The following is a 14810-nucleotide window of genomic DNA, read 5'->3' as shown; positions in this document are numbered from 1 at the left end:
GAATAATACAAGATACAAACAACAAACAATAACTTAACCGGAACTGGTGGAAAACGTGCGGCAAACCGGTCGCCGGACTGTTGCATAAACTCGCCGGAAATGGTGCAGAAAGGTGCCGGAAATTGGTGGAGAGCACGCAGGGGCAGGGTCGCAGCTTCGCAGCCTCGCAGGGATTTCAGGAGTTAGGGTTTTTAGTTTTTACGTGTTTACTAGAACCTAGAAGTTAGAAGTTAGAACTTGGAGCCTTGGGCGGTAATATGGACCAGCCAGCCCAATGTGGGTATTTTTTTTTAAAAAAACGGATCTGCGGATCCGGGTTCGGGTCTATTATACAGATCCAAACCCGAATCCGTGATCTGTCAAGTGGACCCGGATCCAACGGGTCCAAAATTTTAGGCTCCAGACCCGCAAAAACGGATCCGGGCCGGGTCCAGGATCCGCTGCCATCTCTAGTGGTGTCTCTGCCGGTCTCTTATGATTGGAATTCTTTAGAGCTGTCAGGTAACATGCCCTGGTTGACTCTTGATTCCCCTGTATTTTCTCCAGTTTTCCTGCGTCGTTTGACGTATAAATCATCGTCAAATGGTAGTTGGACACCACAACCTGTGCATCGTGGATTAACGGTCGCCCAATGATGGCGTTATATGCGGCAGGGACGTCAAATACCAGATACTCTACCATCATGTCCTTGGACTGGGACCCCTCTCCGATTTTGAGCCGGAGCTTAATGTTACCCTCCGAGACAACTGATGTCCCAGTAAACCCAATCATAGGGTATGAAATCGGTTTCAGATATGATACCCCTAGACCCATTTTCTCAAATGTGTCCATGAAGAGGATGTTGGTGGAGCTGCCACCATCCACCAGTATGCGATGAAGCACTGTTGAAATCTGCAGAGATACTACTACGAGGTCATCATGATGATAAATGAGTCCCTTAGCGTTCTCTCACATAAATGCAACTAACGGCATGCTTGAAGGTGTCGGCCATTGTCCAGTATTGTTGTAGTTTACTTGGTGTTTAACCTCCTTCAGGCTAGCCTTAGCACCATGTATGCTTCCCCCATGTGCCGGTCCTCCTGAGATAACATGAATCTCAGTGATCCGCTCCTTTAACGACTTTCTGCTGCTGTCTTCATCCTCTCTGGATGGAGACTTTTCATCTGTTCTTGCTTCATACTGCTTGAAGTAGCCTTTACGTACCGAGTCTTTGATGTCGTCTCTTAAATCTTTATAGTCGTTTGTGACGTGACCGTAATCCCTGTGGAAGTCACACCATGCCGACTTGTCCGGGCCCTTGTAAAACATCTTCTTGGGCCTTTGCCACTTGTCATCTTTCTTGTGGAGTTCGTAGATCTCCGCCCTGGACATCATCAAAGGTGTGTAATTGCGATAACGGTTAGATCTCACTTCTTGACCCTTTTTCACCGAATTAATTTCCTCTTTTCTTCAAGAACTCTCCGGCTTCTTGTCCTTCTGATACTTGTCCTTGTCTTTCTCCTTTTCATCTCCGTCCGGCCGCTTTGCGGCTGCTGCCTTGTCAAATTGTTCTCTGCGGATAAAGTCATTCGCCATTCCCAGAACCTCAGTCAAGGTAGTCAGCTTTTTGCGGCCTAGGTAGCTTCTAAAGGCAGTCCCTTCGCTTAACCTCGTCATTAGAGCTAAGACTGCTACCTCTTGCTATAGGCTAGGAGTAGTGACGACTTCTGAATTGAAACATCCTATGTAATCCCTCAATCTCTCTGTTTCTTCCTGTTTGATGGACACCAACTCGCCGGTAGTTTTCTCCCTTCGCTTTTTGCTGACAAAGTGTGTAACAAACATGGAAGTAGCTGGTGAAAATCAAAAATAGTTGCCGACGGTATGCTTTTCAACCATGTCTTGGCTAGTCCAGACAATGTAGAAGAGAAAACTTTACACCATACCATGTCAATATCATTCTACAATAGCATGTGTGTTTCGTACGCTGATATGTGATTCTCAGGATCCGTCTTATCATAATACTTACATGTCGGCATCTTGACTTTCTCCATCAGCCCTTGAAGTATAGCCGTCGAGAAAGGAGAATCACGTAGAGATACCGGTGCCCTTCGTCGGTACTCGCGCTCTCTCCTGGGCTGAGTTGAATGTTGGATCTCCTCTGCCCAATGGCTCCATAAGGGTCTTGGAATTCTCCACCTGATCCTGGTCATTCCGGCCTTGATCGCCCTGGCAGCCCGTTAGGAGAGAACACATCTTTCTCACTGGGCTGTGGGGCCTACTCAGGGGACACTTGCCGGTATGATCGGTCGGTGTCGTCTGGCTTGCCATGGCTTCGAAAACCTCTGCAGCACTCCTAAGTTGTTCAGGGGTGACCATGTGCTGGAATGCTTCAAAGATGCCTGGTTGAGGGGCCTCATTAACACTTTCCCCCTTATCAGTAGGTGGTTTGGAAGATCCCACTACCGGTTGTGTAGTTGAGAAACCCGGTGGTGCTTTCCCTAGTGCGACATTGTTCTCGTCAGTTTTCGGCATCCCAAAAGTTTGCTTAGGATCCATGAGATTGGTATGCTGGCAAAATTATGGCTTAAGACTTAAAGGTATAGTTCACCCCTCCTTCTAGTGCCAACAGTTCCGGTATGGAATAAACGTTGGGGAAGGGAACTGGTATCCATTGGATGTATTAACCAATTTGGAGTCCTGTAAGACAGAGCACGTAAACTAACCTTAGGGGATTCCAGGAACGCCCCTCCAATGCCTAAGTCAGTAATGGGTAATAACCGGTAGATCTCAGGTAGAGTATAATAATATATGTAAACGTACCTTATGACTCAGATCTTAGTGTCCTTGCTAAAATAGGACTCTGCTCCAATTGCTTGGATACAATTCTATCCTACTTCAATACTTATCTTTAGGCCCATAGGCGCATTAGATAATAACTGAACAAGGCCCATGCCCATATGAGAATAGCCCAGGTTAGGAGTACCGTCAAGGTATCCTCATAAAACCGATATGACGTAGTTAACGACCCTTTAAAATATATTGACCATGACAAACTTTAGCGGTTCCTGAGAACTAGTATGGAACTTAATCAGCCCCCATAGACTTATTTTTCTTTCGGACTTATTTTCAGTTTGATTCAGTTCAATTCAGTTCATTTCAGTTCAACTAATTTCAGTTCAATTCACTTTAATTCAGTTTATCTCTATAATTTAGTTCACTTTATCTTTATAATTTAGTTCAGTTAAGTTCATTTCTCTCTGTAATTCAGTTCAGTTTCTCTCAATCCAAAAGAACAGGGTCAAGTTCTCACATTGGGAGAATATGACGAGGGGTGGACATACTTTATATTACAAGAGACGACAAATATTGTTTTAGGCTGAATTGAAGTTAAAGGGAACAGAACTAAAGTGAGCAGAATCGAGCGGTACATACTGAAGAAAAACGGTGAGAGGAAAGTACTCTATAGAACTATTCACTCCTCGCAAATGGGGTAATTCAACTGACAAAGAAAAGGGTTTTAAGTACAAGGAGAAGCAAATTTGTAGAAATTGAGAATAATAAATGGAGATAAATTAAAGTATGTGGCAAGAAATCATTAGACTATTAGTGTGTTCTTTTTGGTGCTTCACTCATTTCATTTTCATTGTTAGATAATGGTGCTTTTTTCTTTTCAATCTTTGGGCAACAGAAGGGCCTACACATGAGTAGATTGAGCGTCGCTCAGAGCCCTTAATTTTAAGGGGGTCCGTCTATATTTTATTTTATTACTTTTTAGGTTTTTTGAGTTTAGATGAAAAATACATTTGTGAATCCAAATTTTTGCTTCTATTCTATATACTTTTCTTTTTTCATATTTCATAGCTATTTGTAATTTTATCCTTGGCAATTGGCATAACTTTACTATATATTCTTTTAAATCTACACTATCTCTTTGCTAAAAAATGAAAATAATATTGGAGTATTTAAGAAAGTTAATTCATTTCAATCATTTTTAATAAAAAAATAAATTAGTTATTAATATACGGGATCAGAGATCCATTTTATATCCCTATAAGGCCCACGTTTAATACATGGCACATGACTCCTAAATTGTATGAGACGTCCATGGGCAATAAACTACTAGTGTATTGCAATGTGATTTTGCTTCGGTGCATGATGGCATCAAACAATGTTTTAGTAAAGTGCGTACATAATGTAGTTGAAATAATGGTAATGAAGTCTAATTAAAATAATTTGATCCATTCTGCTAGATTATTAGGTTTACTCAGCTATTCTGTGGTATAGGCCTTAACCACAATAGAGCTTCTGACACGGTACTTCCTGTCGGACCACAGTAAATATCCAAATGAGTGATCCTTCAGAAGATGGCTTTGTTCAGCTGTAAAAATTAGCTTATAGTGCAGCTCCTGACCCTTTTCAGTGAATGTCAAAGTCTTTGGTTCAACCGTAATTGATATACCAGATGGTGCTCTTATACTTGCAAGATACGTGCTTGGATGTCCAACATTCTTTAGTCTCCTGACAATAGTTGCATTTCCCGAGAAACTAGGAACAAAAATTGTTGGGTAGTTTAGATCCGCAACAGCAACTGAATCTGGGCAACAATAAGAATTATCTGAGAGCTTCTTAATCATCTTCTTGTTGTAGCCGATTGTACATAGAAAGTTTAGGTAGTCATGATGGTTCATGTCGTAAACTAGTCCGGGATACATTGCTCTGTTTGGCCTCACATGACCAGCCCCATAATGAAATGGGGTTGCTGTCATATTGGTGAAATCTACCAACGGTTTTCTTCTGTTGTCGCGTGTGCTTGCTGCAATTAAAATTCATGCCATTTGACAATCAGCGTATTCTTTTTTTTTCTTATTTGACAGCTTAAAATAGAAGCATAAAACAAATAACAATGGTGCATAATCATGAGGAGCTATACCAGTTGTCATGATAGCTGATTTTATAGCGGATGGGCTCCAATGCGGGTACATTGTTTTGAGAAGACCAATGATTCCTGTGATATGTGGGCATGACATTGATGTTCCATCCATTAGACCATAGGGAGTGTTTTCTTGGGTTGATTTCGCCTTAGCTTCACTTATGGCAGCAATGATATTTACCCCGGGTGCAATTACATCAGGCTGAAAGCATACTTTGATTTAGAAAATGAGTAACACTTCAAATAACAAGCATATATATAAAAGAGAATTTAGAAATAAATAATTCTAATACTGATTGTCAGATGAATCATTGAGGATGAATCTTGAATTTTGCAAGTACTTTCTTTCACAGTGAAACTAGTCTAAAATTTGGTATACGTTTTTTCTCTGTTTGACTATTTATGTTTGGCATATAAAAGAAAATATTAACATGTGCGAATATTTTGATATACCTCAAAATATGGAATTATTTTTGGTGTATTGACTGTATCTTGTTCTTCAATGTTGATTTTTATGGTCATACTTAAAAAATTGAGACATTTGGTATCTTAAAAAAATCAAAATAAGAGAGATCGAGGTCAAGTCAGGATTAATTTAAGGTGGAATAGGTTTGGAACTTATTCTAAGTTATCATCTTGATTCGGAGTAGTCATAATAGCATTTACGTAATCTGAACTTCTATACATCGCCCAACAATTACTTAAAATCGCCTAAAAAATAGTTAAAATTACCTCTATAACCTTCTCTCTTTTTTTTTCTTAAATCATCACCACCCACCTGCTGCCAAGCACCCACCACCACTATGTCACTTGTTAAGCAGATGACGAGCACGCTGGTTAGCCCCTTTCACTCTGGAATTCAACTCGTCAATGTCAGTGTCAAGATTATCAAGAGCTTTGTTTTGCCTGCATTCACGACATCATCCATTAGAACTTCAAAATTACAGCATGGGCGCACATCCTTCCCAATACACATCATCCATTAGAACTTCAAACAACACTTTTAAAGTCCTAAACTTTCCTCTTACTCTCCCCCAACTCTTCATTCCCAAATCGTCACAAAACTTCCACCACTAAAGAAGCAAAGCAAACACTCCAAAATCTCCACTGTCTCTCCCTCCTAAAACCTTTGTTCCATCAATGGCTGCCGTAGAACCACCACCACCAACAACTCCAGCACCAGAACCCAACATGAACCTTCGTGAAGACCAACAACAACCACCCAACACACTCTACACTCGCATACGTCTCGCTACTAAATCTGATGTCCCTTTCATCCACAAACTCAGTTAGAACGTACGCGGTGAACTGAAATTTTTTTAGGCTTGGGCGAACGTCCGCGGTGGACGTTAGCCCCATGGCTGGAACGTCTGGCCTGGACGTTCCGGCCATGGGTGGAACGTCCACCGCGGACGATCGCCCCATGGCCGGAACGTCCAGGCCAAACGTTCCGGCCATGGGGCGAACGTCCACCGCAGACGTTCGCCCATGCCTAAATTTTTTTTGGGATAATCGTATGTGGGTGATGGTGGTGGTTGGGGGAGGTAGGTGACGGCGGTGGAGGGTCACAGCTGGGAGTGGAGAGGTAGGGGATGGTGGTGGGGTGGTGGATGGAGTGGAAAAGAGGAAAGGGTAAAATAGTCCGAAAAAATAGATTTATGGCGATTTTAAGTAATTTTGGGGGCGATAATTAACAAACCCCTTATGTAATTTTGATAAAAATTATGGGAATTCTATGTAATAAGTACATGCATCCAAGTGCATGTAGAGCATGGTGCACCTTTTCTAAACTATGTTGTTTTATCATTTTTCGAGTTTATAATTTTATAAAATTATTGTTATTTGCTTCCTTAAATTTTGCAACTAAAGATTCCTTTTTCAAATTTAAATTTAAGAGGTATATGTTCTTTTATATTCAGTGCAGATGTTCATTTACTATATATTCTTTTCATTATAACCTTTATTCTTTTATAAATATAATTATACACGTTCTTTGATGTTAAGTCGCGTGTTTTTTTTTAAAGTAGAAAAGTTGTTGAAAAAAGTTTGTGTTTTTTTATATAAATGGTATGTTCTTTTTGGTTGCACAATGAGCATTGTACACCCTAGTGCATAATCCACGCTTTGTCCTATATAAGAATAGCTGGTGTTTTGGAAAGTCTTTTTCATTCCAAAAAATAAAAAATGTAATTCTCATTGTTCATATATTAACATTGTTTGCACATCACAATAATAATTTAGTCATTTTCATAGATTCGGTGCATATATATAATTATATCATTTTCCAATATAGAAGTCAGAAGGATATATATACCTTCAGGATTCCAGGAGTGACAATGTTAGGTCCTCTAGATGAGAAACCCGCCACAAACGGAGCTGGTTTCACTCCAAATTCGGTCCTTGCTGCAGTTATAGTTGCAACAGGAGAATTGGTGGAGTTGATGTAGGCAAAAAGGGCTTGTGCATCAGAGAAAGCAAGGTGTGAAGCAGGAAGTGGATAATTTTCAGCCATGATTTGCATTCCATGTTCTTTAGTGTTTGCTATGATCAACCCAACAGCGCCAACTCTTGCAGCTTCGTAGCCCTTGTGTTTTCGAGCACCTAATCCTCGCAAGCACACTAAGATCTTCCCTTTCACCTTTTCCGGATCCATAGTTCCATTAAAGCAGAACTTCCTGGAGGTATTGCATTGATTCTAAAATTTAAAAATTCGGTTACATGCTAATATTTGATTTTAAAATACTGCAGCCAATTTTAGTTTATTACTTACGCTTCAGTAGCATTAGCTTTAGGAGATTGAGCAATTACACTAGTAACGAGGCCGTAAAACTTGTTAGCGTCTAGACCTTTGTGTGTGATGCTTGCTCCCTTCGTACGCGCACATATGACAGAGTAGATTTCAATGGTTAAATAATTAAGCAAATTAAATATTTTTATGTGGACAACTTATGAAGTACATATGATAAGTTACAGTTGTAATCTAAAGGAAAATTTGCACAAAACTACCTTAAGTTTTTACTTATTTAGAAACTCCCACCTTTATGTTTTTTTTCCTAAATTTCCACCTAAACTTTACAAAACCTTTATAAACTCCCACCACTTAACTGATTTTGCCAAACTCCTTTAGTGGTGGGACACATATCAGCTATTTGTTTTGTTTTTCCCTCCAAACAATTCACTTTCCCCTTCTTATATAAGAGAATTTCCCTCCAACACAAGCAACAAAGGAGTCAGACCTCTTTCTGATAAGATGTGGCTGAAGGATCACAGGGTGAAAAGGAAAATTCTCTTATATAAGAAGGGGGAAGTGAGTTGTTTGAAGAGAAAAAACAAAATAAATAACTGATGTGGATCCGACCACTAACTGTGTTTGGCAAAATTCATTAAGTGGTGAGAGTTTATAAAGGTTTTGTAAAGTTTAGGTGGAAATTTAGGAAAAAAAAAACATAAAGGTGGGAGTTTTTAAATAAGTGAAAACTTAAGGTAGTTTTGTGCAAATTTTCCTAATCTAAAATAAGAGAAAAACCCAGCTGGCTAACCTTGAAATTTTTGTTATTGCCGAGGGTTACATAGCTCAAAAACTGCCGATCAGTGGTACTAGCACCTACAGTAAATATCCAAGGAGCAACATTCGCAACGGAGCCTGATTTAGGCCCATTATTACCAGCTGCTGCAACTACAGGAATGCCATTCTTCACTGCATGAAAGGAGCCTATGGCAATCGAGTCGCTCAAGTAGTCCCTTGGATCCTTGCCTATAGACATCGAGATGATGTCCACGCCATCAGCAATCGCCGCTTCTAATCCTGCCAAGATGTCGGAATCACTGCAGTACGATTCCTGATTCGAGGGTGAGGGCCAACATGTCTTGTAGGCGGCTACACGTGCCCTTGGTGACCCTCCTGCTGCTGTCCCTTTACCAAATCCTTTAACATTGACATCGGAGACTATGTTTCCACCGGCAATAGAAAGTGTGTGTGATCCATGACCATCACTGTCTCGAGGACTTTTCGAGTGGTTGAAAGTCATGTTGTATTCTTGGCGTAGTGCTTCCGCATAGCCTTTGAAAAAGTATCTCGCTCCTATTAACTTCCTTTAAATTTTTCAAAATGAGAGATTACACTTAGTTTCTTGTATTTTGTTCTTGGTATGATGATCAAATAGATTTTAAGTATAAGGTGCATTTATATATATCATTGGAGTTTTTCAAGGGTGTTACTCTTCATAATCCCAAATATTACTAGATTTCACTATAATAATTCCTACACAGCGGCACATTTATACTCTCCAACTCTCGTGGTACCACAACTACCATCCATTGGTCCAAACCCCACCACTATCGACCACCATGTTACCTCTAAAAGTAGAGGACAACCAGCCATGAGAGCCATCATACACCAACTATCGAAGTGTAATAGATGGTCTTGCATTGGGAGTGAAGGGCAAATATTTGTGCAAATTAAGACTTGTTCACGACTAGACTGTGTATTAAGGCCATGTTCTCTTCACTATATGAAGGGCAAAAATTTGTGCAGATTAAGACTTGTTCACGACTAGACTGTGTATTAAGGCCATGTTCTCTTCACTATATTTTAAGAAATTACACTCATTCTTGTTATAATCGGATTAGATCACCTTAACTCAGGTGAAGTGAACAAAGTATTAGTCATGCATGTGTGATAGTTACTTTGCCAAAGGCTATGTTAGGTAATATGTTTAACCTTTACCTTAAATTATCAGTATTTACTTATTTAATTAAGGTAATCTGATTACTTAACATAATCATATATAATAAGCTAATTATATTAGAACTAAATTGAGTTTGGTACTTTTAGCAGTTTGGCAAAACAAGAAGTCGAAAATTTATATTATATCCTCTATTTCAATATTTTACTAAATTACTCAACTTATAAATTTGGTGCCATCATTTTAGTTACAAAAAAAAAACTTTGTAAATGTATATCTAATATGCAATGTATAAAACGTAGGAGTATTTAGTAGTGTAGTGGGCTTTAGGTGATCCTTTATTCCCGTTGAAGCCCAACTCCCCAATTCCTTCTTCCAAGAGAACAATCCCCCATGCACGCCAAATCCAATTTTATTTAGATCACTTATATAGAAGAGGTGGAGGTCAATACAATTATAACTTTATTGTTGAAAGTAATGTCATACCTGTTACAGCGAAAAGTGGGATCGTTTTCATTTTCGCAGGTACCTTTAAATTTTTTAGGAATCAGACCCAAGTTTTCGTCGCTGAAGCTCCTTGACTCAGGCCAAACACCTAGATACCAAAAGTATATAAATGTAAATATATTGCATAGATGAATGTTATTTTTCTCCGACACCTAGATAAAACGTAACATAGTTATTGACAAAATGATAAGGGCACAGAAAAGCCTGAGATCTTCTCATTCACAATTACGTTATATAATACAAGCTAATCTCCTAAGTAGGAGTAAATCAAGGAGAATAATATAACTTCCCTAAAAGATAGGAAGGAATCTTAACTAGAATATCTCAATGCCTAATATAACTCTAACACCCCCCCTCAAGTTGGAGCATGAAGAGATGTAATGCCCAACTTGGACATGAGAAGATCAAACTGAGTTTTGCCCAGTGCTTTGGTGAAAACATCAGCCAACTGTGCAGTGGTAGGAACATAGGAAGGAGCAATCAAGCCATCCTGTATCGCATCGCGGACAAAATGACAGTCAACCTCAATGTGTTTCGTGCGCTCATGAAATACAGGGTTGTGCGCAATATGAATAGCCGACTGACTATCACAAAATAAAGGAATGGCCTTGGGATGATGAACACCAAGACTAAGTAAGAGACCCTTGAGCCACTTAAGCTCACAAGTAATGGCAGTCATGGAGCGATACTCGGCTTCTGCGGAAGATAAGGAGACAGTGTGTTGCTTCTTAGTCTTCCAAGAAATGGGAGACTGACCCAAGAAGACTAGCCAACCGGACAATGAGCGTCGCGTGATGGGACAGGCAGCCCAATCAGAGTCACACCACCCCTGGAGTGTGAGATCACTGGCGGAACTAAGTAAAATACCATGCCCGGGGGTACCCTTCAAGTACCGAACAACACGTAAGGCAGCGTCCCAATGAACAATATGAGGAGCCTGAAGAAACTGGGAGAGAATATGAACGGAGTAGGCAAGATCCGGACGAGTAACTGCAAGATATATGAGGCGCCCGACAAGGCGACGATAACGTTCGGGGTCGTCGAATAAGGCGCCAGTGTCATGACTAAGCCGATGGTTCTGCTCCATCGGAAAACCGCAGGGCTTAGCACCCAATAAACCAACCTCGGAAATAATATCGAGAGTATACTTCCGCTGACAGAGAAACAAACCGGAGGCACTACGAGCTACCTCAATGCCTAAAAAATATTTGAGAGAACCCAAGTCTTTCATCTTGAAACAGTCACAGAGATAGGCTTTGAACAAAGAAATAGCATGAGAATCATTCCCCGAAATAATGAGATCATCCACATAGACCAAGACATTGAGCTGAGTAGAGCCCTGAGTATAGGTGAAAAGAGAATAATCAGAATATGACTGTAAGAAACCATACCCTTTCAAGGCAGTAACAAGTTTTGCAAACCAACACCGAGGCGCCTGCTTCAAACCGTACAAAGACTTGCGCAATCGACACACAAGATTAGAATCCGAGCGACCAAAGCCAGGAGGAAGTTTCATGTAAACTTCTTCCTGTAAATCACCATGAAGAAAGGCATTATGAACATCCATCTGATGGAGTTCCCAGTTTTTGGAGGCAGCAATAGCCAGAAAAGCCCTGACGGTAGTCATTTTAGCAACGGGAGCAAAAGTCTCATTATAATCAAGCCCTGCCTGTTGATGATTACCAAAGACAACCAACCGAGACTTCAGACGCTCAATACTGCCATCAGAATGATACTTGATGCGATACACCCATTGACTGCCTAAAGCTTTTTTACCAGGGGGAAGCGGTTCTAGAGTCCATGTCTCATTATCCTCCAGAGCTTGAATTTCAGATTGCATCGAGGCCCTCCATCCATCATCTTTCATAGCATCCTTAAAAGAACGCGGTTCCTGAGTAGAAATAAGAGCTGCAAGAAACTTTTGATAATTGACAGAAAATTTATCACAATTTACATAGTGAGCCAAGGGATAGGGTGTACCTGAAGAAGAAGAAGGCTCGGAAACCGAGGAAGCCGGATCCATACAAGGAGCACTAACACTGTTCGTAACAAAATCACGAAGGCGAGTGGAAGGAAGCTTAGTACGAAGACCTCGGCCCATTTCGGAAGCGGAGGCCAAACCCGAATCAAGAAGGGAAGAAGCGGGGCCGGATTTTGGTGAGGCAGAGGGAGGAACTGGGCCAGCTGGGCGTGAGGCCGGAGCTGGGCCGGATTTTTGTGAGGCCGCGGGAGAAACGGGGCCAGCTGGGCGTGAGGCCGAAGCTGGACCGGATTTTTGGGAGGCTACGGGAGAAACGGGGCCAGCAGGGCGTGAGGCCGAAGCTGGGCTAGAGGGAGAAACCGGGCCGGAATCAAAGGGAGGTGGGCTGGATTGTGTGTGGGGCATTCATTACCGAACAAACCGGCGAGAGCCTTCCACTGCTCAGCCGAAAAAAGAGACGAGGAGGAAGAAGACCCGCCGGGAGAGACCGAAGGATCGACGGAGCCGAGGCTGCTGACGGCAGCATTAGCGCGGGCAGGAGTAGACCGTTTAGAAGCCGGACCTTTGGTGCGATCAGGGTATCCGTGGAGCTCATAACAGTGGGCGACACCATGCCCTTTTTTGTGACAATGGGTACATGTGAGATGGGCCCAGCAAGAAGCAGAATCATGACCATTTTTATGGCACTTGCCACAAACCAACTTAGCACCCGAAGAAGAAGAGGCGGACGAGCCGCGAGCAGGTGGGCCTGCAGTCCGAACCGAGAAGCCCAAAACATCGGACCCAGAGGAGTCCACAACCGGAACTTGTGAGAGACGAACACGCTCATCCTGGATAGCCAAATGATAAGCACGATCCAGGGTGGGCAGCGGGTCAGAGGACAAAATATTTGTCCGCAAATGAGCATAAAATTCAGAGTAGAGACCCATTAAAAATTCATGTAACTTGGCGGTTTCATAACGTTCAGCATATAAATCAGAAACTGTACATTGAGAACAACAAGAACAACTAATCGGGGGTTCAAGAAGAGATAATTCTTCCCACAAAGCATTCAACTTGCCATAATAAGTAGAAACAGACATGGTTTTGGTTTGTTCACAACGGGAAATAGAAGATTTTATTTGTTGAATTCTAGGGCCATTAACAACAGAAAAACGAAGTTTTAGATGTTCCCACAAACGACGAGCCTCACGATATTTAGTTAAAGTACTTTTTACCTCAGGAGTGATGGTGTTGGTAATCCAAGACACAAGCATAGCATTGATGGTGAGCCAATCGGACTCGGTGCAAGGAGGAAGAGGAGAAGTAATAGTACCGTCAACAAAAGCAAACTTGCGCCGGGCCACAAGGGCGAGCTGTATGTCTGCCGCCCAGTCGGCATAGTTATCGTGAGTAAGCCGTGTTGGGGTAATGAAATCTCCGGGCCGGTCTTGAGGACCAAGGAAATAAGGAGAAGAAGTATCAATTTTTAATGGCGGAGGTGGTGGGGTTGCGTCGCCTGCCATGGCGAAAAAAAATTTGTAGGTTTTTGTTTAACCTGCTCTTGATACCATGACAAAATGATAAGGGCACAGAAAAGCCTGAGATCTTCTCATTCACAATTACGTTATATAATACAAGCTAATCTCCTAAGTAGGAGTAAATCAAGGAGAATAATATAACTTCCCTAAAAGATAGGAAGGAATCTTAACTAGAATATCTCAATGCCTAATATAACTCTAACAGTTATGCATACTTCGACACCTTAATTTTGGCAAAACAATCACCGAATTCCCATGAACTCAATAAATTGGATACTTAGGCTCCGTTTGGTAGGGCGTAAAATATTTTCAGTGTAAAATGATTTTCATGGAAAACAATTTACAATGGAAAAAAAAAATCCAAAGTTAGTTTTTCATTGTTTGGTGCAATGTAAGAAAAATGATGAAATGAAAGGAAAATGAAAGGGAAAGTAAGGAGGTAGTGAGAGGAGTGTATAAGAGAGATAAGGAAAATAGTATTCCCTTCATTTTGAAAGGAAAATGGTTTTCCATCATTGGGAGAGTAATTTTACCCCAATGGAAAATGATTTTACACTCTTTTGCCAACCAAACAATGTAAAACTGAAAATAGAGGAAAACACTTTTCCGGGAAAATGTTTTACACCCTACCAAACGGAGCCTTAGTCACTTACTCGTGTTCGAATTTGACATGGGTACTTGAGTCAAAGTAACATAAAATATTATAATGTAGCTCAATACCTGTATCAAGGGTTGCAATAATACTATCTTCGCCAAAATTCTTCCTCCATATTGAATAATTAGGAATATACCCGTTATCTTCTAATCCAAGAAATTCCCATGATCTTGTTGTGTGGATCTTGTTAAGTTGGCTTTTGAAAACAGAGATAACATCTGGATGCTCTTCAGGAAGATAATAAAATGAATGAACCAAAATAGACCGATTAATACTATAGATTGGAACATAAGAAACGATGCGCGCACTTAACTGGAATCATATCAAGAAACAAAAGTAGAGGGAAGTAAAGTTTATGGAACTCACTTTGGAGCTCTCTCGCTTCTTCCTGGTGGAGCAGGGCAGTAAATCCATTGAAGACCTTGTTGTATGAGTATAGTATTGCATCCTCAGCTTTAGCACTACTTCTATTATTTACAACTAGAGTTATTAGTAGTAAATATATACTTCCTCCATTCTTTAATAATTGCAACATGTAGGGGTTACACAT

The 14810-nt window shown here is 40.9% G+C and overlaps 2 protein-coding genes across 2 annotated transcripts; both read right to left on the bottom strand.

The window, feature by feature from the left end:
• Nucleotides 1-327: 327 nt before the first annotated feature.
• Nucleotides 328-1656, bottom strand: LOC125496472 (uncharacterized). Its single transcript, XM_048641935.1, has 3 exons — nucleotides 1484-1656; nucleotides 1015-1363; nucleotides 328-891 (listed from the first exon to the last, which is right to left on the bottom strand). The coding sequence occupies exons 1-3, from the start codon at nucleotides 1654-1656 to the stop codon at nucleotides 328-330; spliced, it is 1086 nt and encodes a 361-aa protein (XP_048497892.1).
• Nucleotides 1657-4205: 2549 nt separating this feature from the next.
• Nucleotides 4206-14810, bottom strand: LOC104891621 (subtilisin-like protease SBT5.3). Its single transcript, XM_010677332.4, has 8 exons — nucleotides 14627-14810; nucleotides 14326-14487; nucleotides 10084-10192; nucleotides 8452-9004; nucleotides 7683-7780; nucleotides 7227-7587; nucleotides 4913-5114; nucleotides 4206-4795 (listed from the first exon to the last, which is right to left on the bottom strand). The coding sequence occupies exons 1-8, from the start codon at nucleotides 14808-14810 to the stop codon at nucleotides 4251-4253; spliced, it is 2214 nt and encodes a 737-aa protein (XP_010675634.3). The 3' UTR covers nucleotides 4206-4250.

The sequence above is a fragment of the Beta vulgaris genome, chromosome 4 (genome assembly GCF_026745355.1).
Source record: "Beta vulgaris subsp. vulgaris cultivar EL10 chromosome 4, EL10.2, whole genome shotgun sequence".
NCBI lineage: Eukaryota > Viridiplantae > Streptophyta > Magnoliopsida > Caryophyllales > Amaranthaceae > Beta > Beta vulgaris.
The sequence above is the reverse complement of the archived record's forward strand: the minus strand, read 5'-3'. Positions and strand labels throughout refer to the sequence as shown.